The 26,832-nt window shown below is 45.6% G+C and overlaps 2 protein-coding genes across 2 annotated transcripts; one reads left to right on the top strand and one right to left on the bottom strand.

Annotated features, from left to right (window-relative positions):
• The first annotated feature begins 43 nt into the window (after window positions 1-43).
• ncoa4 (nuclear receptor coactivator 4) lies at window positions 44-11,498 on the top strand. The gene is made up of 11 exons (XM_053436095.1): window positions 44-593; window positions 1,923-2,046; window positions 6,418-6,558; window positions 6,710-6,789; window positions 6,900-7,008; window positions 7,155-7,235; window positions 7,881-8,003; window positions 8,275-9,048; window positions 9,808-10,026; window positions 10,105-10,194; window positions 10,910-11,498. The coding sequence occupies exons 1-11, from the start codon at window positions 565-567 to the stop codon at window positions 10,913-10,915; spliced, it is 1,776 nt and encodes a 591-aa protein (XP_053292070.1). The 5' UTR covers window positions 44-564; the 3' UTR covers window positions 10,916-11,498.
• Window positions 11,499-23,943: 12,445 nt separating this feature from the next.
• On the bottom strand, window positions 23,944-26,483 carry prph2b (peripherin 2b (retinal degeneration, slow)). Its single transcript, XM_053435809.1, has 2 exons — window positions 25,903-26,483; window positions 23,944-24,358 (listed from the first exon to the last, which is right to left on the bottom strand). Exons 1-2 carry the CDS (start codon window positions 26,481-26,483, stop codon window positions 24,085-24,087), a joined length of 855 nt encoding a protein of 284 aa, XP_053291784.1. The 3' UTR covers window positions 23,944-24,084.
• Window positions 26,484-26,832: the final 349 nt, after the last annotated feature.

Below are 26,832 nucleotides of genomic sequence, written 5' to 3'. Positions count from 1 at the left end.
GCCACGTCATGACGTTGGGCTAACCGGGCCACGTCATGACGTTGGGCTAACCGGGCCACGTCATGACGTCATCTCCTTGTTCTTCTTCTTCTTCAAGTGACAAATGAAATTGAGTTGTGTTTGTATTGAAAAGATATGAAAAGTTTATTTGTGTTTTATTTCCTCCAACAGGGTTTCCCCTGAACGACTCAAACTGTGAGATCATCTAAGAAAGAAGAGTTTGACTGAATCGATCCCAGATGTTCGACCAGCTGTTCTCCTCACTGTGAAACACGAGGCTCTGCTCTCACTGGAGTTCACTGACCGACTGATCCCTAGCATCACGTGTTGTCAGGTTCGGTTCAGCTGATAACTGATCCAGGATATGTGGAACTCACTTCATAGAACAGATCCGTGTTGCAGTGTCGCAGCTCACCAGCAGGGGGCAGTGTAGCGCTCTGATCACGTGATTCTTCCTCGGGTCGGTCTCCTGTCGTGTCCGGCGGATCCACTGAGCCGTCGCGGCCACGAAGACATTTACCGAAGATTCTGTGCAGCGTGTCTCATAAATAACGAGGAGTCGTTATGACGTCGAGGGAGAGCCGCGGGGCCCGGTGAGTTTACAGCGTCCAGCTCACAGCTGCTTGACTTAGCATGGTTAGCATCGTTAGCTCGCCTGCTGCTAGCTGTGACCTGAGGGTCGCTCGAGCGAGAAGAAACTACAGATCAACATCCGCCCAGCTCCGGGTTGTTATTCTTTATTTTAACTGTTTCAACGGCTGACGTCAACAAATACAAAGCTCACTCGCACCGCGCGTTGTTAAGTCCCCCGGAAGCTGGGCTCGTCCACAGAGGCCTGCTGCGAACAGGAGCGAGCTCCTCTGGGGGTTGTTACAGGTGTTGGTTGTTGTTGTTACAGATTTTGATTGTTGATAAATATGTTTGTTGTCGTTGTTACAGGTGTTTTCTGTTTTTGTTGTAACAGATGTTTCAGTGTGTGTTTGTTTATCAGACCTGAGACAAGTGTGTGTCACGTGCTCTCTGGTTAATAAATAACACACTTATCAGTTTATTGACTTTAACGTGTGTCAGTGAATCAGTATCTTCAGTGAACAATATGATTTTCATTGTTTCTTGGTAAGAAGTAAACTCAACTTGCTTGTGTTTTTTTTTTTAAACTTAGTATTTTTAATGACGTCGAGAGAGAACAGTGGAGTCTGGTGAGTGACGTCACGTTGATCACGCTACAGCAGTCACTTCAGTTCTGTTTGGCTGCAGCACAGTTTGCTCCTGGAGGAAGTAAACAGACTAGTACACAGCTCAAAGTCAATGAGTCCTGATGGAAAACACTGTGAACCCAGTCTGGAGGTCAAGTGTGTGTTTCTCTTGAGAAAGCGACACTGCTTCTTATCAGAGACTCACACAACACCACACCCTCATGCAACGCCCCCCATATCTGTTTGCTTTCCACGACAACACAGTCACCAATGACATCAGCAGGACTGAAATGAGAATGTGTGTGTGTGTGTGATGCGTCTTTGGACCAGTTGTGTTCGAAAATAGTTCAGTGGTTTAACTGGTTTAGTGACCACAAGTCTCTGACCAATCACACAATCAAACACACTGACAACACAACAATAACCAGCACACTGACCTGAGATCAGCCTTCATATCCAGACTCATGATTATTTCCAGTGTTTTTTTCTGGACTCATCAAATATCAGACGAGTGTTTGTCATAAAAACTGTGACATGAGTTCAGCTGGAGGTCCATGATGTCACCTCTTTGTTGTTTTGACTCGTAACAAGAAGATGACATCATCAGTGATTGTTGACCTATCGATACATTTATATTGATCAGGAAAACGTCTAATCGGTCACTCCACATTCAGTTGGACCTCTTCAATTTTGACAGTGTGCATTTGTTTCCCGTGTCCTGTCCAGGATGTCGTCAGCGGAGGCGGCAGCAGGTGGACTGAAGCAGTGCTGGCAGGCCCAGGGTCAGCTGGAGGACGCCATCAACAGCGTGTTGAAGGCCGAGCAGCAGTTGAGAGAGAATGTTCGAGAGGTCAGTACCTACGTCATTGTCACATTTTATAGTGATTTTCCCTTTTTTACTGTAAATGCTTATATCGCACATATCTTTAACTTCTATTTACAAGAGGTGTAAAGGTACGTTTTCAGTAAAGAAGAAACAAGGAACAGAAAACATCAAACAGATTTTTCTGTCTTTCTTATCTAAGTAATTTTTACAAAGATAAAATAGTCAAAATAAATATCGATTAAGGGTTAGGGTTAACCAATGTTAGTGGGACCTCACTCTGGTGACGACCTCTTTAACGAGTCGGCAGGCTCGTGCTTCCAGCTACATGTCCAGCAGCTGCTCCATGTTGGCTTTTGTACGATCCACTTGTCTTCGTCCACTTGTCTTCGTCCGTCGCCACATAATGACCCACACAGACTTTAATCATGAGGGAGGTCTTCACACTCCTGTCTGTCTGTGCTATGACCACGAGCCGACAGCACATCCGGTCCTTCGTTAAAGTTGTCTCGACGAATTTGAGACACACAAGTAAGTTCCACACGTGTACTCGCTGCTTTCATACATGTTCCGTTACACCCCTAGTGTTTACTAAATCCTATGGATGTACATTACATTACTTCCTGTGAAGTATTTTTTACTATCCCGGTTTGCACTACTCTCAAATCCTATCCACGTGTGCCTTATGACTGCATACTATGTCGTACTGTGTACTATGTACCATGTTTTGAGTACTTATAATGTTGTTTACTTATATGCTCAGATTTTTGCGTACTAACATGTTCTGTCTACCTATATGTTTACACCGGGGATCAGAGAGAAACAGCATTTCCATCCCGTCTATGTCCTGTACATGTTGCAGAATTGACAATAAAGTTGAAACCTCAGATCTTCAGTTTCCATCACGGCCAAAACATCAGACAGATCCAGAGATTGATCATTATGGATAATTGTTGATCATAATGGATAGTTGTTGATAGTTGTTGATCATAATGGATAGTTGTTGATCATAATGGATAGTTGTTGATCATTATGGATAGTTGTTGATAGTTGTTGATCATAATGGATAGTTGTTGATAGTTGTTGATCATTATGGATAGTTGTTGATAGTTGTTGATCATTATGGATAGTTGTTGATCATAATGGATAGTTGTTGATCGTTGTTGATCATAACGGATAGTTGTTGATCGTTGTTGATCATTATGGATAGTTGTTGATCGTTGTTGATCATAATGGATAGTTGTTGATCGTTGTTGATCATTATGGATAGTTGTTGATAGTTGTTGATCATTATGGATAGTTGTTGATTGTTGTTGATCATTATGGATAGTTGTTGATCATAATGGATAGTTGTTGATCGTTGTTGATCATAATGGATAGTTGTTGATCGTTGTTGATCATAATGGATAGTTGTTGATCATTATGGATAGTTGTTGATCGTTGTTGATCATTATGGATAGTTGTTGATAGTTGTTGATCATTATGGATAGTTGTTGATAGTTGTTGATCATAATGGATAGTTGTTGATCGTTGTTGATCATAATGGATAGTTGTTGATCGTTGTTGATCATTATGGATAGTTGTTGATCGTTGTTGATCATTATGGATAGTTGTTGATAGTTGTTGATCATTATGGATAGTTGTTGATAGTTGTTGATCATTATGGATAGTTGTTGATCGTTGTTGATCATTATGGATAGTTGTTGATCGTTGTTGATCATTATGGATAGTTGTTGATTGTTGTTGATCATTATGGATACTTGTTGATTGTTGTTGATCATTATGGATAGTTGTTGATCGTTGTTGATCATTATGGATAGTTGTTGATAGTTGTTGATCATAATGGATAGTTGTTGATTATTATGGATAGTTGTTGATAGTTGTTGATCATAATGGATAGTTGTTAATAGTTGTGGATCATTATGGATAGTTGTTGATAGTTGTTGATCATAATGGATAGTTGTTGATCATTATGGATAGTTGTTGATCGTTGTTGATCATTATGGATAGTTGTTGATCGTTGTTGATCATAATGGATAGTTGTTGATCATTATGGATAGTTGTTGATCGTTGTTGATCATTATGGATAGTTGTTGATAGTTGTTGATCATAATGGATAGTTGTTGATCATTATGGATAGTTGTTGATAGTTGTTGATCATTATGGATAGTTGTTGATCATTATGGATAGTTGTTGATCGTTGTTGATCATAATGGATAGTTGTTGATCGTTGTTGATCATTATGGATAGTTGTTGATCGTTGTTGATCATTATGGATAGTTGTTGATAGTTGTTGATCATAATGGATAGTTGTTGATCACAATGGATAGTTGTTGATCATTATGGATAGTTGTTGATCATAATGGATAGTTGATCATAATGGATAGTTGTTGATCATAATGAATAGTTGATCATAATGGATAGTTGTTGATCATTATGGATAGTTGTTGATCATAATGAATAGTTGTTGATCATAATGGATAGTTGTTGATCATTATGGATAGTTGTTGATCATAATGGATAGTTGATCATAATGGATAGTTGATCATAATGGATAGTTGTTGATCATTATGGATAGTTGTTGATAGTTGTTGATCATAATGGATAGTTGTTGATCATTATGGATAGTTGTTGATAGTTGTTGATCATAATGGATAGTTGTTGATCATTATGGATAGTTGTTGATAGTTGTTGATCATAATGGATAGTTGTTAATAGTTGTTGATCATAATGGATAGTTGTTGATCATAATGGATAGTTGTTGATTGTTATTGATCATTATGGATAGTTGTTGATAGTTGTTGATCATAATGGATAGTTGTTGATCATTATGGATAGTTGTTGATAGTTGTTGATCATAATGGATAGTTGTTAATAGTTGTTGATCATAATGGATAGTTGTTGATCATTATGGATAGTTGTTGATAGTTGTTGATCATAATGGATAGTTGTTAATAGTTGTTGATCATAATGGATAGTTGTTGATCATAATGGATAGTTGTTGATTGTTATTGATCATTATGGATAGTTGTTGATAGTTGTTGATCATAATGGATAGTTGTTGATCATTATGGATAGTTGTTGATTGTTATTGATCATTATGGATAGTTGTTGATCATAATGGATAGTTGTTGATAGTTGTTGATCATTATGGATAGTTGTTGATCGTTGTTGATCATTATGGATAGTTGTTGATTGTTATTGATCATTATGGATAGTTGTTGATAGTTGTTGATCATTATGGATAGTTGTTGATAGTTGTTGATCATTATGGATAGTTGTTGATTGTTGTTGATCATTATGGATAGTTGTTGATAGTTGTTGATCATTATGGATAGTTGTTGATAGTTGTTGATCATTATGGATAGTTGTTGATTGTTGTTGATCATTATGGATAGTTGTTGATAGTTGTTGATCATTATGGATAGTTGTTGATCGTAGTGTAGAACAATACAATATCTGTTGACACTTAGTAGCTTGACCCTGAACTCTTTTGTCCCTCTCTGGATCCTGTAGATCCTCTACTCTGGTTTACTCTCCTCTGATTGGTCAGTAGTTGAGCTGTTTATCATCTCAGGTTAGAGGTGCAGCTTCTGTTACCATGGTGATTAAGCAGCTCAGTTAAACCTGAAGTTACCACGGTAACCACAGATCTGATCCTCTGATCCTGGTCCAGTCTGACTCAGTGTCTGTAGAGAGAGAGAGAGAGAGAGAGACACTGACTCAGTGTCTGTAGAGAGAGAGAGAGACAGCAGTGTGTGGTACAGTCAGTATAAAGAGTGTGGGAGAGAGAACCCGACTCGTGGACCATTTGAACTTCTGCACTTTAGACTCAGGATGTAAGATGTGATGTCTGCCCGTCTCTACCTGTGTCTCTACCTGTGTCTCTACCTGTGTCTCTACCTGTGTCTCTACCTGTGTCTCTACCTGTGTCTCTACCTGTGTCTCTACCTGTGTCTCTACCTGTGTCTCTACCTGTGTCTACCTGTGTCTCTACCTGTGTCTCTACCTGTGTCTACCTGTGTCTCTACCTGTGTCTCTACCTGTGTCTCTACCTGTGTCTCTACCTGCGTCTCTACCTGTGTCTCTACTTGTGTCTAACCTGTGTCTCTACTTGTGTCTAACCTGTCTCTACTTGTGTCTAACCTGTGTCTCTACCTGTGTCTCTACCTGTGTCTCTACCTGTGTCTCTACCTGTGTCTCTACCTGTGTCTCTACCTGTGTCTCTACCTGCGTCTCTACCTGCGTCTCTACCTGTGTCTCTACTTGTGTCTAACCTGTGTCTAACCTGTGTCTCTACTTGTGTCTCTACTTGTGTCTCTACCTGTGTCTCTACTTGTGTCTCTACTTGTGTCTAACCTGTGTCTCACCGTGTCTCACCGTGTCTCACCGTGTCAGGTGCGTGCTGAGCTGCAGAGCTGTGTGAGTCGCCAGCAGGAGGCGCTGCGCTGCAGAGAGGTTTGGCTGCTCGATCAGATCGAGCTGCTCGAACAAGTCAAGACGGAAACTCTCCAGCAACAGTTGCACCAACTGCACCAGGTAACAGAACAACATCACAACAATGATAAGAACTACACAATAAAAAGGATTAAGACAACATGACTGCAACAATAATAATAACAACACAACAGTGATGAAAACAATAATGATGAGTGTGAGGTGGACACTGACCTGTGTGTGTCTGTTTCAGCTCAGAGGTCAGTTTGATATCATCACTCATCAGCTGCAGAACAACGACCTGAGCAACCAGCTGACCAGCTGCATTGAGAAGTAAACACACACTCAGACACACACTGAAATCATGATGTTTATAAAGAAGGTCTGTGCGTTTTACCTGCTGGGTGTGTGCGTTTTTCCCGTGTGTGCGTGTGCACGTGCAGGTTGTCGTCTGTCAGTCTGACTCCAGAGGAAACACCTGACGTGAGTTTCCATGCCGACACTCGCTCTCTGAGGAATGCCATCACCTCGTTTGGCAGCATCACTGAACAGGTAACACACACACAGACACATACAGCTAATACACACACACTCACACACATAGTTAACATTCACACATAAAGGTAACACAGACAAACACACACACACTCTCAAAAGTGTGACGCTGATCAGGTGTTTTCTGTACTTCCTGTTTGCAGTTTGTGGAGGGTGTGTCCTCCCAGAGCCCCGCCCCCCAGAAGGTTCAGGTGCAGAATTACCCAATCACAGCAAAGAAGCAGGTAACCCTTCCCATCAGCTAGAAGAAGGAAGAGTCGAATGTTTGGGTACAAAGCTAACGGTAGTTTATGTTCACTGCTGTTAGCTATTGTATCGGTTTCTCATTGTCCGATATCACCGCTGAGCTAAATGTGTGTCTGAGTGGACACTTGTACAACAACAACGTATCACATCATTCAGAAGGTACATTTGAAACCCAATTAAAGATTCAAAAGATAAACTAAGGACTCTCTATAAACTAGAGCAGCAGGTCTTGAGGATGTGAGGTCAGAGATCCGAACCCTCTTTTGACTTTTTCCTTCCAGCCACATTCGTTCATGCAAACCAGGATTTTGGCTCCTACAGCTGTTGTAACATTAGCTGTTGTTCTGCTGGAGTTTTTTCAGTTTTCTCCCACAGATGTTAGAGCTGCTCATTGCGGGAACTGCTCGTATAATTGTTAGGGTTTCAACCGTCCCTGTAATGAACCTTGAGCTTATGTCTATAATGATTTGGTTCTATACAAGTACAGTTATATTGAATTGAGTTCGATGAGGTGAGTTACAGTGAGGTAGGTTTGATGAGTTCCTTCATCCTGAAGCATTTCCTGTAACTCTGGTCAAGCTCGGATCTCTTGATCCAGATCCTTCTGATCTCTGTCTCGTCAGACATCTGAGGTCGGAGCTCTGGGAGATTGGCTGCTGGGAAGTCGTCCAACCAGTAACTCTCCTATTGGTTCCCTGTCTAGCAAGAACCCTCAGGATTGGCTGATGTCACTCAAGGAGAACAAGGTGAGAGCGAAAAGGTCTGATGTTATGAAGCTGAAACGAGAAGCAAACAAAGTTTATTTATTACCAGTAGAAGCTTGTCAGCCTTTGGATTAACACGGTCATCACTTACCATGGTGAACGTCATGGTGAGTTCCTGCAGTGAACGCTGTGTCACTTCCTGTCATGTGACCTGTGTCTGTTGCGTCTTTAATCGATGTGATTAATCGGGTTCTGGTTTGTTATCACATTTTTTGTCGTCGATGTTGGACTGAATTTCTGTGCGTCTGTGTAGACTTCCTGTCCCCCCCTGTCCTCTATGGACTTCCTGGGGGCCTGGGGTCAGCTCAGAGACCTGGAGGCGTGGCTTCTGCAGGATCAGGCGCCTGTCAGCAGAGGGCGGGCAATCAGCAGCTGCAGCTCCTCCTTCTCCATCGAAAAAATTGACGAATCAGAGTTTGCCATCAACCCCGATGAGGAGGAGCTGAGCGACTGGCTTATCACCCCACCCCTTGATGCAATGGAGACCATGTCAAACGGCGAGCAGTGGCGGCAGGTGTTGAAGCCTTTTAATGACGGCTGGTCCTCTTCCGATTGGCTGGCTGGGTCGAGCCGCCCGGCTGCCGACTGCTCCTCCTGCTGTCAGACCACCAAGGCAGTGGAGATCGAGAACCTGGGTCAGCTAAAGTGCCTGAAGACCCCGCCCCCATCAAGCCCCGCCTCCACACACACCCCTGTCACCCCACCGGCGGCAGTCGTAGAGGCGTGGCTGCAGCAGACGGTGCCGGTGCAGCAGACCTGCAGGGCCAATGAGGTCTGCTCCGCCTACTCTGACTGCGTCTGTGAGGAGAACTGTGGAAGAGAAGCTCTGACCATGTGGCTGCTGCAGCAGGACGGACGAGACAAGAACGGGGTCCCGGTGGCCAAGAACACCCCGCCCACCACAAAGAACGCCCCGCCCACCACAAAGAACGCCCCGCCCACCACAATGAATGCCCCGCCCACCATAAAGAACCCCCCGCCTGATATGAAGAAGACCCCGCCCACCCTTTACAACAGAGAACAGAAGGTAACAACAACTTGTTTCATCCTTAACGTTTTATGTTATTTTTTAAACGTGGAGATGAAATGTTGTCACAGCTTCAGTCATGTGACAGGTTATTGTCACTGTCTGTCGATCCGTTTCTTTTATTCAATTTCTATTCTATTTACTTTACCTTTTATTGATTGTTTCTAAGTTGCCTAGGTGGCATACATTTCTTAATCTGTCAGTTTGTGTGCAGTTGACAGGGGCTATACAATAATAGGGCACATTTTTATATATTTTCTCTATTAGCTGCCCGGCAGTCATTAAGTTAATGCTAATATTTAGAGATTAAAACTTGAAATAAAACTTGGAAAGCTCTAAGTGAATTTGACTGTGTTGTACTTGAAGGAATGTGAACTGTTTTCCATGGTCCAGTGTAAAAAACTAAATAACCAAAAGAGTTCGTAATATCGAATCACAACACATCTGGAATCGCCCCCTCAGTATCGTGTCGGGAGGTCCCTCAATGTTTAAAGTATCCATCAATATGATCAAAATTTAACATTCGATCACAATCCTGAATCTGCAGTGATAAAGCACCGTCCTCTGGTCAAGAAGTGAAGTCAGTAATATCTTTGAATGAGACATTAATGTGATGAAGATGAGGAAAGAGAACATTCTAAACCTAAAGTAGCAGAACTAAGAGCAGTGATGATGTGACCAATGACAGCTGGACTTGTTAGTTATATATATTGGACCTGGTGACCTGGTAATGTGACCTCCAGTGTGTCGCCTCCTCAGGTGCAGGCCATCCTAGATGCCTGGCTGCACCCCTCCTCCCCCTTCCCCCGCCTACTGCCCCTCACCTCCCCGCTCTCTGATTGGCTGGTTCCTGATGAGGAGAAGGCTACAAGGGAGGAGCCCAGCTCCGTCTTCAAGCCAGCCTCCCCCTCCCCCTCCCTGCCGTGGTCAGGAGGTCATCATGATGACAAGTGGCTGTTGAAGAAGAGTCAGGCTCAGGTAACTGCACAGAGATCACAGGGCAGTGTGGGGGGGCAGATCAGAGACACATTCTTAAACCGTCGTGACTGTTCACAGGAGCGTCTGCTGTCACCTGTCTGTGACCTGTTCTCCTGCATGAACGTGGGCGGAGACAAAGACAAATGGCTGCACGAGTCTCCTGTCCAGGTGAGTCCCAGTGTCCAGAGGACACACCTGTTCACCGGCTGCTGCTCAGATGTGAATGAATGGGAACGTGTGGGATCCGTTGTGGACTTGGGATGTCACCATATGTCAGAGGAAGTATTACGGTTTCATGGTTTTCACGACTATCGATACTAAAGATGGAAAAAGACACAACAAGCAATATAAAGAGAATGAACAAAACATTTATCATCATCTATATACAGTTAGTTTTTATAGGGTAACGTTTGGCTATTTCATAATAATATATGTTAGCTATTTTATTTAGTTGCCTTATCGTGGAAGGCTAGTCAGTGAATTTGTACTTCCTGTCATCATTAGCAGTATATCATTTTGGGACTTTTATTGTGGAGGGTCACCAACAGAAGTTGATCTGTTTCGGGAGTGAGGTTTTGTGACTACTAGTGAAAGAGTAAACGGGCATATTGTCCTGGGGGGGGGGGGTGGGGTGCGCGCGTGTGTGTGTGTGTGTGTGTCAGCCGCTGCTTCTGGTCATAGACCGAAAGTAAACAAGGATTTCACTTCTCCAATCAAGTTCTTTTGTCCAGTGTTGGTGGAAATAAGGCTGTTACGTAAGTTTGTTTTAGTGGCGCACACACACACACACACACACACACACACACACACACACACACACACAGGAGGCAAGACACCAGGTGTGAACATGTTTTTCTCATCACTTGTGTCTCTTTCGCTCCAGATTTGACGTTTCTTCTTCTGGCTTGATTGCCGATCAACGCCGCCTTTGTCCTGTGACATCACCACGCTTAGCCACCACCCCTCCTCCAATCAGGATCAGTCTTCATCTGAGGGAACCTGTGATGTGTTTAGGAACTGAGAAGCAGAGACTGAGAGAGTTTGTTTTTTAACTGTTCAATGAATTTCCTGATTTGAGCCATTAGACGATCAGTGTATTGATCAGTTATTGATCAAGTTCATACAGGAAGCAGTTGATCCTGGCAGCAGGAGGGGCGGGCTTTATTTTAATTATTCTGGTTTAAACAGCTGTTCTGTGATTTTATGTTTTATCCTGTGATGCACATCTTGTCTGATTTTAGTTTCCATGACGACACCAGGTCTTTGAGCTCATCACTCCAGACGCAGCGCCTGATTGGTGGAGCTCGTCCTGTGTCGTTAGCCACCTGACAGATTTACAGAATTAAAGAGAAACGGCTACATTTCCCATAATTCCTTGTGTGGAGGACGTCTGTCAGCTGACCGCTCACATGACCCTGATTGGTGCTTTTTATTGCTATGATTCGCTTCAGAAATAAAAGATGATGACAACACTGCTCTGTGTGATATCACTGTTCATGCTAAGCTAACATGACAAGAAAATAAAATTCAATGGACTTAATGTAGTTACATGATCTATCCGTGACCTTCATCAATCAAATATTAGCTATTATTATTAATGATTACACTTGTCAGAGTTCGACTGGAGCCTGATGACACATGTCAGGTGACCTGTGTCAATCTGTCTACCTGCAGCAGTCAGGTCTGAGGTCAGAGGTCACATAGGAAAGATCAAACCATCCTTTATGAAAGGAAAAGAGAAAATGCTCTCCTACAATTCTTTGCGGCAGAACTAATAGTTTCCAATATCATCACAACTAAAAGTAAATATTAGAAATGAATATCACCAAAGCTACATATATGTAAATGTGTATCAGTGTCCCTTCCCGCTCTACCACAGTGTCCCCACTTTCCATCCTGGAGAGGTAGGTTAACAGGCTCTTCAGGAGAATGAAGCCTCTGAGCAGCCGGACCTGACTGCGTCCCCGTCCAGCCTGAAGCTCTGTGCCGATCAGCTGTCTCCAGTGTTCAGACATCGTTAACACCCAACTGGTGACAAGTCAGGAGCCAGCCTGCATCAAATCCTCCACCATCATCCCCGAAGAAACAAGACTCAACGACCACAGACCAGTCGCCCTGACTTTTGTGGTAATGAAGTCTTTTGAACATCTTGTCCTGTCCCACCTCAGGGACATCACCCACCCCCTGCTGGACCCTCTACAGTTCAACAAATCCAACAGATCAGTAGACGATACTGTAAACATGGCTCCACATCATCCTCCAGCACCTGGACTCCCCAGGAACCTACACCAGGATCCTGTTTGTGGACTTCAGCTCTGCACTCAACACCATAATCCTGAGGCATGCAGGAACAATTGTGGCTGACCCCTCCCACCCTGGGCATGGACTCTAAGTGCCCCCCCCCCCCCCCCTTTGGTAGGAGGCTGCACTTCATCAGGACCAAAACCTCTGTGACGCCATAAAACTGCTGCTGCTCATCGATGAGACCTTGGAGCCTCTCACTGCTCTGATGTCCCTGAGACACTTTGACTTCCTGTGGACAATAACTGTCCTTGACTGGTACTTATAGTATTTTTATATTTCATTTTATTTGCTATTTTTAAATGTATATTTGTATTAAGACACACGTTAACTTAACACACACAATACTACAAATACACCAAGTGATTATTGATGATGATTATTGATGATTTTGGGTAAGGATTGGTGATTATTGATGAGTCTGATGAACACATCTGGAGAACACTACAGATTCCGGTTGTGATGAGAAGATGCAATAGAACCAACGTTGCAGTTTTTGGTTGGTCTTTAAAAACACTTTCAAACGGCTTCATCGTTTTTATCCCTTCAAGCTTTTTCTACAAAGATATAAAAGATACACTGACATTGATCCATCGCTTGTTTCAGTCAATTAGTGATGGATCATTATTACGTTATTCATTCGATCTTATTTCAATAAACATCACATATCAACAATTCTAAATGTTTTTCATATTTCTAATTGAAACCAAAAAATGTATCAATTCAACAATAAAAACAAAATGCAAGGAAAACACCTCGATAAAAGTTACTGGTTATTTTCTGCTTGTTTATGTCTTATTTGTTGTTATGTTTGCTTTGTTAATGCTGTTTGTAAATAAAGCATTTAAAAAAAGCCTTCTGGCATTTTACGACATCTCGCGACGTCTGTCTGTAGTTTACGGTCGTCCAATCAAATTGCACGCACCGTGCGGGCTGCGCATGAGCTAAGCCAATCACAGAGCAGAGAGGACCCGCGCAGTTTGGCGCTGGTCGCCTATCTGCCGCGACGTCTCGTTGACTCTGAACGAAGACCTGCCGCTCTGCTGCCGCTCTGCTGCCGCCCCCTGCCGCAGCAGCGGACGTCAGCAGCAGCTTCTTCCCTGCTCAGAGGGGCTACAGAACCAAGCCAGGACCCGGACTCAGACCCGAACCAGGATCAGAGCGAGGACCCGGACTCAGATCCGGATCAGGACCAGAGCCAGAACCCGGACTCAGATCCGGACTAGGACCAGACCCGGACTCGGACCAGGACCAGGACCAGAGCCAGGATCAGGACGAACCGAGGTAGAATCAATCATTAGTAGAAAACGGCGCGCGCGGGTGTTCGCGCGGGGTCTGTGTGTGCGCGTGTGGGCAATTGAAGAAAATGGTAATTTTAATAGAAAACCCGGTGGGCCTCATCTTCATCATCACATTATCATCATCATCCTCTTCATCATCACCATCTTCATCACCATCAATCATTCACATGTTATCTGTCTCACAGATGTTAAAAGGATCAACTTCCTGTTCTTAACTCAACACGAGTCAAACAGAAACTTAGTGATCAGTGATGAAGCTCAGTCCCATGTGAGGATCCTCTCCCAGGACACACACATGCTGATGGAACTGAACACAACAACACAACAACACAACAACAGGATTCACTACATGAGAAGAACCAGTTTGTGACTTCATGTTTAAAGTGTTTCTACATCATGTGTGATGGAGATGAAGCAGCAGATGAACTGAGGAGGAAAGAGAATGGGTGTCACGTGACCCCGACCTTCTAGACCTGCAGCAGCCGAACTTAGAACAGGTCCAAGACAAACCTGGACCGGCTCTGACTATAACTTTATCAATCAATCGATCAAATGTTATTTGTAGAGCCTCATATTCACAGGTCACAGTTTGTTTCCTCGTCTTCAACAAGGTGAGACGTCCTCTGTTCTTCACCCTCAAGAGTCAAACTACTGAAACCTTCAACAGGTGAGAAGGTAGAAACCTCAAAGACACATGTGAGGACCCGTCTCCCAGGACGGACACTAGTCCAACAGATGTCCTGTGTCACAGAGGACATCAGAAAGATCAGAGTCTTCAGAATCAGAATCAGAAAGTATTTATTGCCAGGTAGGTTTACACCTACAAGGAATTTGCTCTGGTTATTGGTGCATACAATGAACATAGAAACATAGAAACATAAAACACAATAAATACAACACACATAAGAAGAGCAATAAAAATAAACAATATATATTTACTTCTTATTTACTTCTTATTTACTCACTTTTTCTAATATTTATACAAAGTAACATTTATTTAGACATAAACATATCTAAATAAAATATATATAATAGATAAAAGATATAAAAAGTGAAGTAAAAGTGAAATGCAAGACAGTGAACAGTGTCACATTGCAATATGCAATGTAATGCAGTATAATATAATATAATGTGTTAATTTAACACATCCTTGAGGTGTGGGGGTGGAATGAAAGTCAGAGTCAGGGGGGGGGGGGGGGGGGGGGGGGGTCCCCGGCCTTTAATGTTGACGTCCTGCTGGAGCCTGATAATAATGAATTACAATAATCACGTCTGGATGGAACAAAGACCTGGACTCGTTCTTCTACGTCTTTTTAAGAAAGGACATGTTTGATGTTTGAGACGTTACGCAAGTGGAAGAAGGCGGTCCTAGAAATGTGTTTTAAATGGGAATCAAAGGACTAATCAGGATCAAAGATGACTCCCAGATTCCTGTGGTTTCATTGGAAGCAAAGACCATATCGTCTAGTACAGCTTCATCATCATCATCATCATCCTCTTCATCATCCTCTTCATCATCATCTTCATACCCATCAGCATCCTGTTCATCATCATCCTCCAGATTTTCATCCTCTCTACTCTATTATTACCTTTTTATTTAAAATAATTTCATTATTGGTATTTTTTTTATTGAATCTTTATTTATTTTTAAATTAAATTGTATACTTTATTTTATTAATTCAATGTTTGGGATTTCATTTTATTTTACCACGCTTTATTCTGAAAGTCAATCCACCATACTTCCGCTCTTCGCAACCATCTAATCCTTCCCACAATGCTTTGTGTCCGTGCTTCCTGTTTATTGTGACCGTCTCCGCCGGTAAAGCCTCCCGTTCTCTCCGGTTTCCCGCCGTTAAGCACCGGTGAGTAACCGAATCCCGGAGCCTTTTCCCGCCAGGCCCGGAGCCGTGCGTGCTGCGCGCGCTGCGCTGCTCTGTTCAGCGGAGAAGAAGAAACTGGGTTCGAGCCCGGAAACGTGCGATCGGTGTGAAAACGGTTAAAGATCAGACGCTTGTGACCGAACGGGAAGATTTCACGTTAAAGTGACGTCATGCGCGACTTTTAACGAACAGCTCTGTGGCCTTGTTGAGCTCCTGACGTCACACTAACGTTAAAAATTACGTTTGGTTTGTCGCAGAGTAGCAGACACGTTTTATTTATATATATATCTGTAGCATATTTTTTACCGTGTAAATAATGCCATAACTGTATATGAAGTATATGTATATGAATGGAATCTGATATTGTTTATAATCAATAATGATGATAAACGCTCCTCCTCCTCAGGCCTGTGGCTCCTCCTCCTCTCTTCCTCTCCTGCTCTCTTCAGATGGAGGACTCGGAGGCGGAGCTGGCGGGTGTCGGAGGCCGACGCCCTGGGCGCTGACTTCATCACGGTGGAGCTGGACACGCAGCCCATCGAGTACGTGGTGAAGTGGGCCGAGGTCGGGTCCAAGTTCACCATCTCCTGCGTGAAGAAGGACCAGGAGGACTCGGACCTGCCGGCCGAGCAGCTGAAGATGGAGACGGACGAGGCCTTCTTCGCCCCGTACGAGGAGGTGTTCCCCTGTGAGGTGACGGAGCAGAGCGTGGAGATCAAGACGGACTCTGACGAGGAGGAGGAAGGACACCGAGGAGGAGCAGGAGGTGCTGGTGGAGGCGGGGAGCAGCCAACTGGACGGCGAGGTCGACTCGGACCAGGCCGACTTTGAGTCGGATGAGCGGCAGTACCGCTGCAGCTACTGCAGGAAGTGCTATAGCCACGCCTCCAGCCTGTACCGCCACCAGGCAGACGCACACCGGGAAGAACGCCGGTGCACCGCCCCCCCCCCGAGCGGGCGCTGGAGCCGAGTCATCAGGACGCACGCTACACCTGCCCCCCACTGTGGGATGAGCTTCAAGGGCAGCAGGTCTGTACAAACACTGTTTACCTCTTGGGAACCAGGGCCCGGGGACTGATCCTGGGTCTGATCCAGGGTCTGATCCTGGGTCTCATACTGGATCTGAACCAGGGTCTGAACCGGGGTCTGATCCGGGGTCTGAACCCGGGTCTGATCCTGGGTCTGAACCGGGGTCTGAGTCTGAACCCGGGTCTGATCATGGGTCTGAACCCGGGTCTGATCCTTGGTCTGAACCCGGGTCTGATCCTGGGTCTGATCCAGGGTCTGATCGTGGGTCTGAACCCGGGTCCTGATCCTGGGTCTGATCCAGGGTCTGAACCGGGTCTGATCCGGGTCTGATCCTGGGTTCCTCTCTGTGGGAAGTCTACACTCTACTCTGAACTCACAGACTCTGGTTCCTTCTGGTTCTTTGAGGTCTCTCTTCTGTCTCAGTTCCTCTCGGCTGCAGAAGCTCAAACATCTGGAGCTGCTGCTCGGACCATCTCACACGCTCCACACAGAACTTCACCTTCACATCTTAATTACTCTGAAATGTATTTACACTAAAACCAAGAAACCTTCAACTTCCCAAACAACTAAACAGTTTCCACTTGGTTAGTTAAGAGTTAAGAAGAGTTAAGAAGAGTTAAGAAGAGTTAATAAAACTATTCGGTTGAACAAATGTTCACGTTTGAGTCCGTAGCTCGTAAAGTTTACGTTTGTCACTTCGAGTTGAACGAGACTAAACTTCCTCCTCTCTCTCTCTCTCTCTCTCGTGTGGATTATTCCACCGGCAAATCTGACGTCCTCCGAGGACGTCATGGTAACGCTGTGGGACGTCCTTTAACTGAGACCATGGTGCTTTGCCATGGCAACAGGCAACAACTCAGAGAGGAGAGAGAGAGAGAGAGAGAGAGAGAGAGAGAGAGAGAGAGAGAGAGAGAGAGAGAGAGAGAGAGAGAGGAGGAGAGAGAGAGAGAAGAGAGAGAGAGAGAGAGAGAGAGAGAGATGAGAGAGAGAGAGAGAGAGAGAGAGAGAGAGAGAGAGAGAGGTTGATTGGTTGATTTGATCAGCGGCTCCGGTTCTAATGGCGGATGTCTGTTTACCTGTCAGGATGCTGGGGAGTCACCTGCGGCTGCACGGGAAGCGGCGGATTCACCCGTGCAACATCTGTGGGAAGGAGTTCAACCACCAGCTCAAGCCTGTCGCGCCACCGCCTCATCCACAAGAAAGGAAAAGGAATCCCTAAGGACGCCGCCCTCAGCCCCACCGCCACCTCCCTGCGCCATTCGCTGAAGACCGGCAGGAAGAACAAGAAGACCAAGAGGCAGCAGCACGTAGCGGCCGCCATCGTTCAGAGTCAGGGTGGAGACAAGTTCTACGCCTGTCCGCAGTGTGACATGAGCTTCAGGACGTCCACACAGCTGTCCAAACACCAGGTGACCCACGTCAAGGAGCTGCTGGACAACTACACGCCGGGGAAAGAGAACCTGGGCGAGACCTCGTCCGACCTCAAGATCCGCCTCAAGCTCTGCTCCCGGGACAAGCCCAACTTCTACACCCTGTGTAAGAAGAACCGGCGCCGGGCAGTCCGTGCCGGGAAGCGGAGTTCCACCACCTCCGAAGAGGAGGAGGGGGGAGGAGCCAGTCATCACGGCTGCAGCCTGTGTGGGAAGCGCTTTAGCCACGCCTCCAGCCTGGCACGGCACCAGCAGACCCACAGGGCGGGGGAGGGCGGGCGGGGGAAGCTGCAGCAGCACCAGAAGCAGGTTCACACGAAGTCCGGACTTCCTCCCGCCAAGAACAAGACCTACACCTGCGCAGCCTGCAACAAGACCTTCATGCACTCGTCCAGCTTCTCCCGCCACAAGAAGGCTCACGTGGAGGAGGAGCAGCGGGCCCACGGCGCCACCGCCACCAAGCACCGGAAGAGACCCGTTTTAGACGAGACCCGCCCCGTTGGAGTCCGACACAGAGTGACGCTGACCAGCTCTGGGTTCAGGACCCGTGCTCTGTTGGTTCTGAAACTGTGTTGGTTCTGAACTGGTTTGAGACCACTTCTCAATAAGCCCTCGACCAGATCCGGGCTCCTGGACGTCCAGACTTTGGGACCTGGTCGGTTCATCTCTGTAGATAACAGCAGGACGTCCTTATAAGGTCAAATCTGATGGTTAGATTTAAAGTGCCCCCCTCAGCCCCCCCAGCCATGTTTCCCATCAGCCCCGGGACTTCTGTCAGCTCGCACAGCATTCTGGGAAACTGATCGTATGGAAGTTTATTTACTACGAAGTTTTAGATCCTGAAACTCGTTTACGTTTTATTTATTTATTCAGATTCCCACTTTGTTTTTCTCAGAATCAGCTGATGTTTGTCGGAGCAGCGACTCATCTCCGTGTTTCTCCCTCGGTGACATCAAGGTCCACTTGCTCCCGAGTGATTCTGATTGGCTGACGTTCGCATTGGTTATCCGTCATATCAGTTTCAAATTGTGAAACCGGAGACGAGTAGATCGCTCCGACTTGCTCCACCTTGACATTTGCATGAAGACTATTACCTGCAGCTTGTCGGCCATTTCTCTAGTTCCTCAGCGGGGTTGGTTTGACCTGCGGCGTCAGAGCGGCGGCGGCGGTTGAACAGGAAACTGCACTACGTATTTATGAATTTGGAACAATGTTAATATATAAATATAAATGGTATTTAAATGTAAAAAAAAACAAAAACAGAACGCACCCTCGATACCACAGCGACATTCATCGTTTATGGTCATCATCATCAGACGTCTGTTAAAAGAATAAAAGCCAGTAGATCAGAAATAAGACTTTTATTTCACTGAAGGGACATTGAAGTCCGGGGGGGGGGGGGGGGGGGGTGGAGACATTGGTGACTTCTGGTGAAATGTGAGAACTTTTCGTCTGAAAAAGACAAAGTGAAGTTGGTATGATGATGTCACTCGGTACTGGGCAGCGCCGTGGACCCGACCTCTCGTGGTGTTTCCTCGCCGTCAGACGGCAGCTGATTGGACGTCATTTGATGATAACATGTTTGAGTGTGTGTGAGCCACAGGTCGTCGGGGTCACGTTACAAACATACCGTATCCCCCCGCCCGCCCCCCCCCCCCCTTTGGTTCTGGACACTGTCCTGTTCGTCTGTTTCACATTTAGCTCCATGTGGTTTTGTTTGTTCACCTGCAGCTCGTGGTCGTCGTGTCGTGTTTGAATAGAATAAAACCTGTCGACATGTTTTCTCTTGTGTTTTGTAATAAACATTTAAAATAATTTTCGTCTGTCTTTACTGTGAACCTGATCCAGAGCCAGTTCTCAAGTCTACATGTGTGTCCCTGCTGTTGGACACACGGTGACGGACTGAGACCCAGATCACATTCAGGATTGTCTCTTTATATGAATATCAATTATTTATTCTTTTAAACATTGTAACGTGGTCATGACGATAAGTTTTCCAGTCCTCATGAGTCTAGTTTGATCACAACCAGCAGTGACTCAAAGTGAACACAAGAGGGCAGCAAACACTTTGAAAAAAAGAATCAGCTCTGGTGACGTCATTTCAATGCCAAGTCCAACAATGAGTAATCATTTATAAGAATCAAAGTTAAAATGTTTAAAGTCTCAGTTTAATAAATAAGTAAAAAGTACTGGTTCCCAGCCTGAGTTTGGCGATGGAGTGTGGAGTATGCAATCTTTAAATCTGACTTATTGATCAACCCTCGACCTAAAGATGAATTCTCATCAGCCTCATGCAGCCAAGCCTGGAATCACAGAAACCAGGTAGTTGCCTCATCAACCGGCCCCTCACTCTGAAGCTGACTCAGGACACATCAAATCTTTATCGTTTGTAAATTCAACATTGATGTAGATTTTGCCAACGACAGCCACAGTTCAGCATTTAACTCATAAACAGAATAAACATGTGAATAAAGTCACTGTCCCATTCCCTCTTGATCTGCTTCTGGCAGAGACATTGAAAACTTATTCATATTTCACCAGAACTTTCTTCTCCCACCATTTTTTAATTATATTTGAATTTACAATTATTGACTTTTACTGATTCTAGACCGAAATTCTTTTATAGTCGTTATCATGAAATTTGTCTCGCAGCCACGTGTCAGTACGACACAGGAAGGTTATCAAAACTTCACTCCCACACTAGTTGATAACTTTGTTCAAAGTACATCATGTTGAAAACCAGAATAGTTTATCTCTGGCAGCCACAGTAATTATATACAGCCCTAATATAATTATATATATATATATTATACAGGGAAACATGTCACACACACAACTGAGACAGAACAAGACGTAGAGACAAAGTGAAGCACAGGGACTTATTTACATGAGGGAGACATTTCAAAAATAAAACAGGAAACATTCATAGATGGATGGAGGAGGGTAATAAAAGAAGAGGCGGACAGTTGAGCTTCAGTCACAATCTCTATAAGTTTTATTTTACACAGCGACTACGATCTCCAACAACCACTAACTTCACAATGTTACAAAGAAAAAAGAAACGTAGAAACTAAACAGCTGATGTGACTTCACGTCTGTAAAGTGAACACAGATCAGATCCACACGCACACTGAGGTCATGACATCACAGCACGTGTGTCGGTTTGGCTGAAACTTAAGAGTTAAAAAAACACTTCCTGTTTCAGATGTTCACCTCTGCCTGTTCAACAATGCTGCCCCCAGCTCGACCAATCACAATCACACCAATCCTTTGACACGGATGTTGTCATCGTTCAAAAGTTCAACGAACCTCAAAGAACAAAGAGTGTCAAAAAAGTGAAATTATAAACTGTACGTAAAAGATTAACAAAATAAATTAAACGTTAAGAAGAAGCTGCATCTGTATATAACTCCTGCTGGTCAGGAGGGGTACTGCAACTGTTAACGTCCCGTACCCCTCCTGACCAGCAGGGGCAGACTAGAGAATTTTGAGGTTTAATGTCTGGTCGGCCATCTGTTTCCATATCAACATGTCAGAGGTCAGACCGAGGATGACACATTACAAGAACTTCGTTTTGTTCACTTTACGCTCTCTGCTGGACAAACCCTGTAACTGCACGATCAGCTGATCAGTCGAGCTCGATAACAGGCTGATGGTGTGTGATGGTCATGTGACAGGAAGTCTTGACGAGCAGGCGGAGCTCATTTTTTTGTAAATAATTGAAAGAAAGTTTCTGTTTCTCCGCTTTAAAAATAAAATCTGTTCAAACATATTTACAGAAAAATCCACATTCACAGTTACTTTACATGATTGTTCACTTTGAACGTGTGTGCGTGTGCGCGCGTGTGTGTGTGTGAGATCCGTGTGTGAGTTTGTCTGTGTGTGTGTGTGTGAGATCCATGTGTGAGTTTGTCTGTGTGTGTGCATTCTCTTGCACAGATATCTTTGTGAGGACTTTCTGACCTGTAATGGTTAACACTTGGTTTTATGGTTAGAATCAGAATCCGGGTTGAGTTAAGTTAAGTTACACATTTAGTTGTGATGGTTGAGGTAAGATTAAGGGGCTTTGGAATAATGCATTAGGCCAATGAGTCGTCACTAAGATAGAAGTATGTGTGGTTGTGTGTGTGTGTGTGTGTGTGTGTGTGTGTGTGTGTGTGTGTGTGTGTGTGTGTGTGTGTGTGTGTGTGTAGAACATGACGACCTATCCTCTCTCACTCCCTGTTTTCTGAGGGAGGGGTGGCAGGTGAGAGGGGGATGGGGAGAAGGGGGGAGACCTCAGTCCTCTGAGGGTGGGCGGGGCTCTCAGGTGGTCGCCTCAGCCCCGCCCTCCTCCTCCACCTGATTGGTCTTCCCCAGCGTCTTCAGTTTGGCGAGTTGCTCCCCGAGTGTCTCCTTCACACCTTTCTCTAACAGCCAGCCCTCGCTCTCACACTCCGGGTTCTCCGGGTCGGCCATCGTCTCCAGAGCCGTGCTCAGGTACTTCAGCCCCGCCATGTCCGCCGACTGACACACACAGGGACACACACAGGGACACACACAGTGAGACACACACACAGAGAGAGAGAGAGAGGCGTGGAGGGAGAGAGAGAGAGAGGCACAGAAGGAGAGAGACACACACAGTGAGAGACACAGAGAGAGACACACACAGAGAGGCACAGAGAGAGAGAGAGAGAGAGACACACACACAGAGAAAGAGAGGCACACAGAAAGAGAGAGAGAGAGACACAGACAGAGAGACACACACAGACAGAGAGACACACACACAAACACAGATACACATACATATAAACGCACGGTTAGTGTGCACTTCTTCAGTGATTTATTTTTTGTGTCAGATTGTGCGCTCTATTTTTTAAGGATCTTTGACTGCTAACACCCTATTGGCTCTTGATTTGTTCTTTTCAGGATCAAAGTGAGTGATCTGAATGATCGATGGATCTGATTGGCTGATTGACGTGGCGTTCTGACATCAAACGAATCGTCGGTTCCAGTTGTCAGGACAAATCACAGCCGGCCGCCAGATGTCCAATCACAATCAAGGTTCATCTCCCCTGGCTGCTCCGGCTGTGCCCCACAGGAAGTTAGCGTAAAGTTAGCTTTCGTCAGGCTGCTAGCTATGTAGCGTAAAGTGGTTAACAGCTGACGACCACTGGACGTATCGACAGGTTTTATTGGTCAGATTCTAAACTGAAAAACAACGACTGATGCATTTCCTTGCCTTGACCACTAGGAGTGTCTGTACATTATACAGAAGAACCTTGCAGCACCTGTCGTCACACTTCACGTCAAACTTGTTGTTTTGACCCAGATACTGAATCACTTCTCGCTCTCAGGAACTCATCCTGACCTTCCCAGAATGCAACCTGTTGCTGCTGCACGGAGATTAAACGCCCAGAATAGTTGTTGATCCCCAGTGATCCTGATCTTAACACGCCGCCACACCTGATCCACGAGTCAACCATCAGCTGCTGGAGCATGTCAAATGTCCTCGTGAGCATATGTCGGGTCTGACGGGTTGTGACGTCGCAGATCGGCGTTTGTTCGGTCAGTTCAAAAAACAGGATTCAACTTGAAGCTGCTCTGAAAACGAGCTCTTCTCCTTAGCCGCGATGCTAATCACTGGCTAATCAGTTCCTTCGAGGTCAGTTTGGTTAATTTGCTGCAGATGTGCTGCTGCGATTATCTGGGTTTAAATCAGAAGATTAAGAAAAGACTCTCGGGACAAAGATTCGGAACTCGCTCACTTCAAACTGTCCGAACATCAACAGTTTTCACTTTGTGGATCACTTTGATTTTTACTGAAAACTCGGAATCTTCCAACAGAATTTTACAATTATCAACAAAAACAAAGACCAACATTAGTCTGACAACTTCTGGAAATAAATGCTAAGCTGGGCTACCTGTCCCCCTGTCTCCAGTCTTTATGCTATGCTAGGCTACCTGTCTCCAGCCGTTATGCTAATCTAGGCTACCTGTCCCCCTGTCTCCAGTCTTTATGCTATGCTAGGCTACCTGTCCCCCTGTCTCCAGTCTTTATGCTATGCTAGGCTACCTGTCCCCCTGTCTCCAGTCTTTATGCTATGCTAAGCTAATCCTTGCTGTGAGTCTGAACATTCAGGGTGCTGATTGGCCGAGGCTCACCTCCAGGATGATAGTGATGATGACCAGCACCCCCATGCTGTTCATCATGCCGCTGTAATAGGAGAAGAGCGCCTCCCGACAGCCGCGGACCCAGATGTTGAGCTCCTCAGTGCGGTGGTCGTAGTCGTAGTGGGCGGAGTTGTTGGTCAGGTGATGCTGGAGGCAGGGTCGAGGGGAGCCGGGGTTACAGCAGCTGAAGGGGACGCTGTCCATCAGGAACTTCCCCTCCACGTTACTGAGGAGACGACTGAGGGACAGACACAAGAATTTTAATTTAATACACAGGCCGTGTTTACCTATACTAAATCTGATTGGTTTGTAGACCGCGTCTGATGTGGGCGTGTTCTCAGGTGGGGGGGGGGGGGGGGTAGCCTTTATATATGAAGCTTCATCTGGTTGCCATGGTAACATCACGATGCATCACTAGCAGCAACGGCACCTTCAGGCGCAGTACTCCCCAGTACTCCACTGTACTACAGTACTCCACAGTACTCCCCAGTACTCAACTTTACTACAGTACTCCCCAGTACTCCACTGTACTACAGTACTCCCCAGTACTCCACTGTACTACAGTACTCCCCAGTACTCAACTGTACTACAGTACTCCCCAGTACTCCCCAGTACTCCACTGTACTCCAGTACTCCACAGTACTCCCCAGTACTCAATTGTACTACAGTACTCCCCAGTACTCAACTGTACTACAGTACTCCACAGTACGCCTCTGTACTACAGTACTCCATAGTACTCCACTGTACTACAGTACTCCACAGTACTCCCCAGTACTACAGTACTCCCAAGTACTCCACAGTACTCACAAGTACTCAACAGTACTCTACTTCACTTTGATCCAGACCCAGAACTCCTCTTCTGCTCTGAGGAACCTTTCACACCTGATGTTCAGGTTCAGACTGAACAAAAGAGTCTGAAGCTCTGAACCGAACAAGATGTGAACGAGTCCTGACTGTTTCCTTGACTCTACAGGTCAGAGGTCAGAGGTCAGGCTCGGTCACTGTTGGACCAATCACAAACCAACACGACAGAACTGAATATCTGAGAAACACTGGAATGTTTCAGACCAACAAACACAACCTTCAGGTTTTTTTCAGGTAAAAGTTGAATTAATCCAAAGGTTCCTAATGAATTTGTTGATTGTGAAGGGTCATTTGGTTTTGTGACATCACATTGTGATGGGCGGGGCCTTAGAGTGAGTGATTATAATTGGATGATGAGAAATAATCATCTCAGAGAAAGAGAGGGAGTATCTCTTAAACGCATTAACACAGAATCACGCACGCACGGGTCCACATCACGCTTCAGTCCGGCCGCCGCATCACATGTTCTGCTCTTTAAAATGACGTCAGTTTATAAGTTTGAAACCGATTTGCTTTGTCTCAGGGTTCCAGTTGTTAGCCGGTGGAACCAGAGCCTGGTTTGGTTTAACCTTGTCATGGTCACAGCATGGAAATCAGCTCCTGACCGATTAAAGACTTAACGATAACTTTGACCTCGTTAATTCCTCATCTATCCTCCAACGACCTTGTTTAACGAGCCACTGAACACGTGACTCAGGTGGTCACCTGATCCCAGAGGTCGTTAGGAAGCTTACTGTAGATCCAGGTTTGTACTCGTCATGACCCTCGGAACCAGCTGAGCCGGAGGTCATTGTACTGAACCGAGGATTACTGATCAATAACCCAAACCGTGAATCACTGTTTATGAAACAGGAAACCATTTCAGTGATGGTGGTCTGTCTGCGCTCTGATTGGCTGTCGTGTCCCAGGTGTACTCACTCTTTGATCTCGTCATTACTCATGTCCAGGTAGCGGTTGCTGATCCACTGGACCTCGAACCAGTCCCTGAAGTTGTTGTTGCCGCAGCACCGGAACTCGCCCTGCGTCACGTCCAGCGTCCTCTTCATGAAGCAGCGTCCCGGTGTGTCCGTGTCCTTGTAGAACTTGATCCCGTTCTTCAGCCCCTCGGCCAGCGTCAGGTAGATGGCGAACTGCATGAGGAAGCAGAGCAGCGCGGTGAGCAGCAGCAGCACGTTGAAGCCGCAGCACAGCAGCAGGTAGGGCTTCAGCATCGGCCTCCAGCGGGTGAACTTGATGGGGTCCAGGGAGTCGTGACACACTTTGCCCCCGAAGGCGTTGATGGCGCACGCCAACACGCCGACCAGGATGAGCAGGTTGGGAACCACGTGACTCTCATTGTTGTCCATCATCTCGCTTCTCTTCCGCAGCTCGATCTTGAAGAAGATCCCGAGGCTGAAGAGGAGAATTCCCACGATGACCGAGAGCCAGTAGAGCATCCACAGGCCCTGGGCCAGCTTCACCCGCTTCTGCAGGTTGAACTTCACCGGCAGGAACGGCATCTTCACGTCTCCACGCAACCACCCAACGACGTAAGAGCAAAGTCAACAACAACAAGTCAGCGATCAACAAGAACGAGTTGAAGACAGAATCCGTCAAAGTCTCAGAGTTCTAATCCGTTCCAGAAAGAACCTCGGCCACAGCTCCTGGTTTGTCTCCCATAACGCCGAGCTGCAGGTCCGTCCGTGCTGCAGGGGGGGCCGAGCAGCTGGCCATCCGACTGGGGTCCGGGTCCGACGGTCCGAGGGTCCAGGTGTGAGAGTGAACGAGATGCGACTCATCAGCTGGACCCTGAAGCTTCTGATCCCATTAACAACAGATCAGCTGATAATCAGGTTCTAATGGTTCTAA

The sequence above is a fragment of the Pleuronectes platessa genome, chromosome 12 (assembly GCF_947347685.1).
Source record: "Pleuronectes platessa chromosome 12, fPlePla1.1, whole genome shotgun sequence".
Classification (NCBI taxonomy): Eukaryota; Metazoa; Chordata; class Actinopteri; order Pleuronectiformes; family Pleuronectidae; genus Pleuronectes; species Pleuronectes platessa.
The sequence above is the reverse complement of the archived record's forward strand: the minus strand, read 5'-3'. Positions and strand labels throughout refer to the sequence as shown.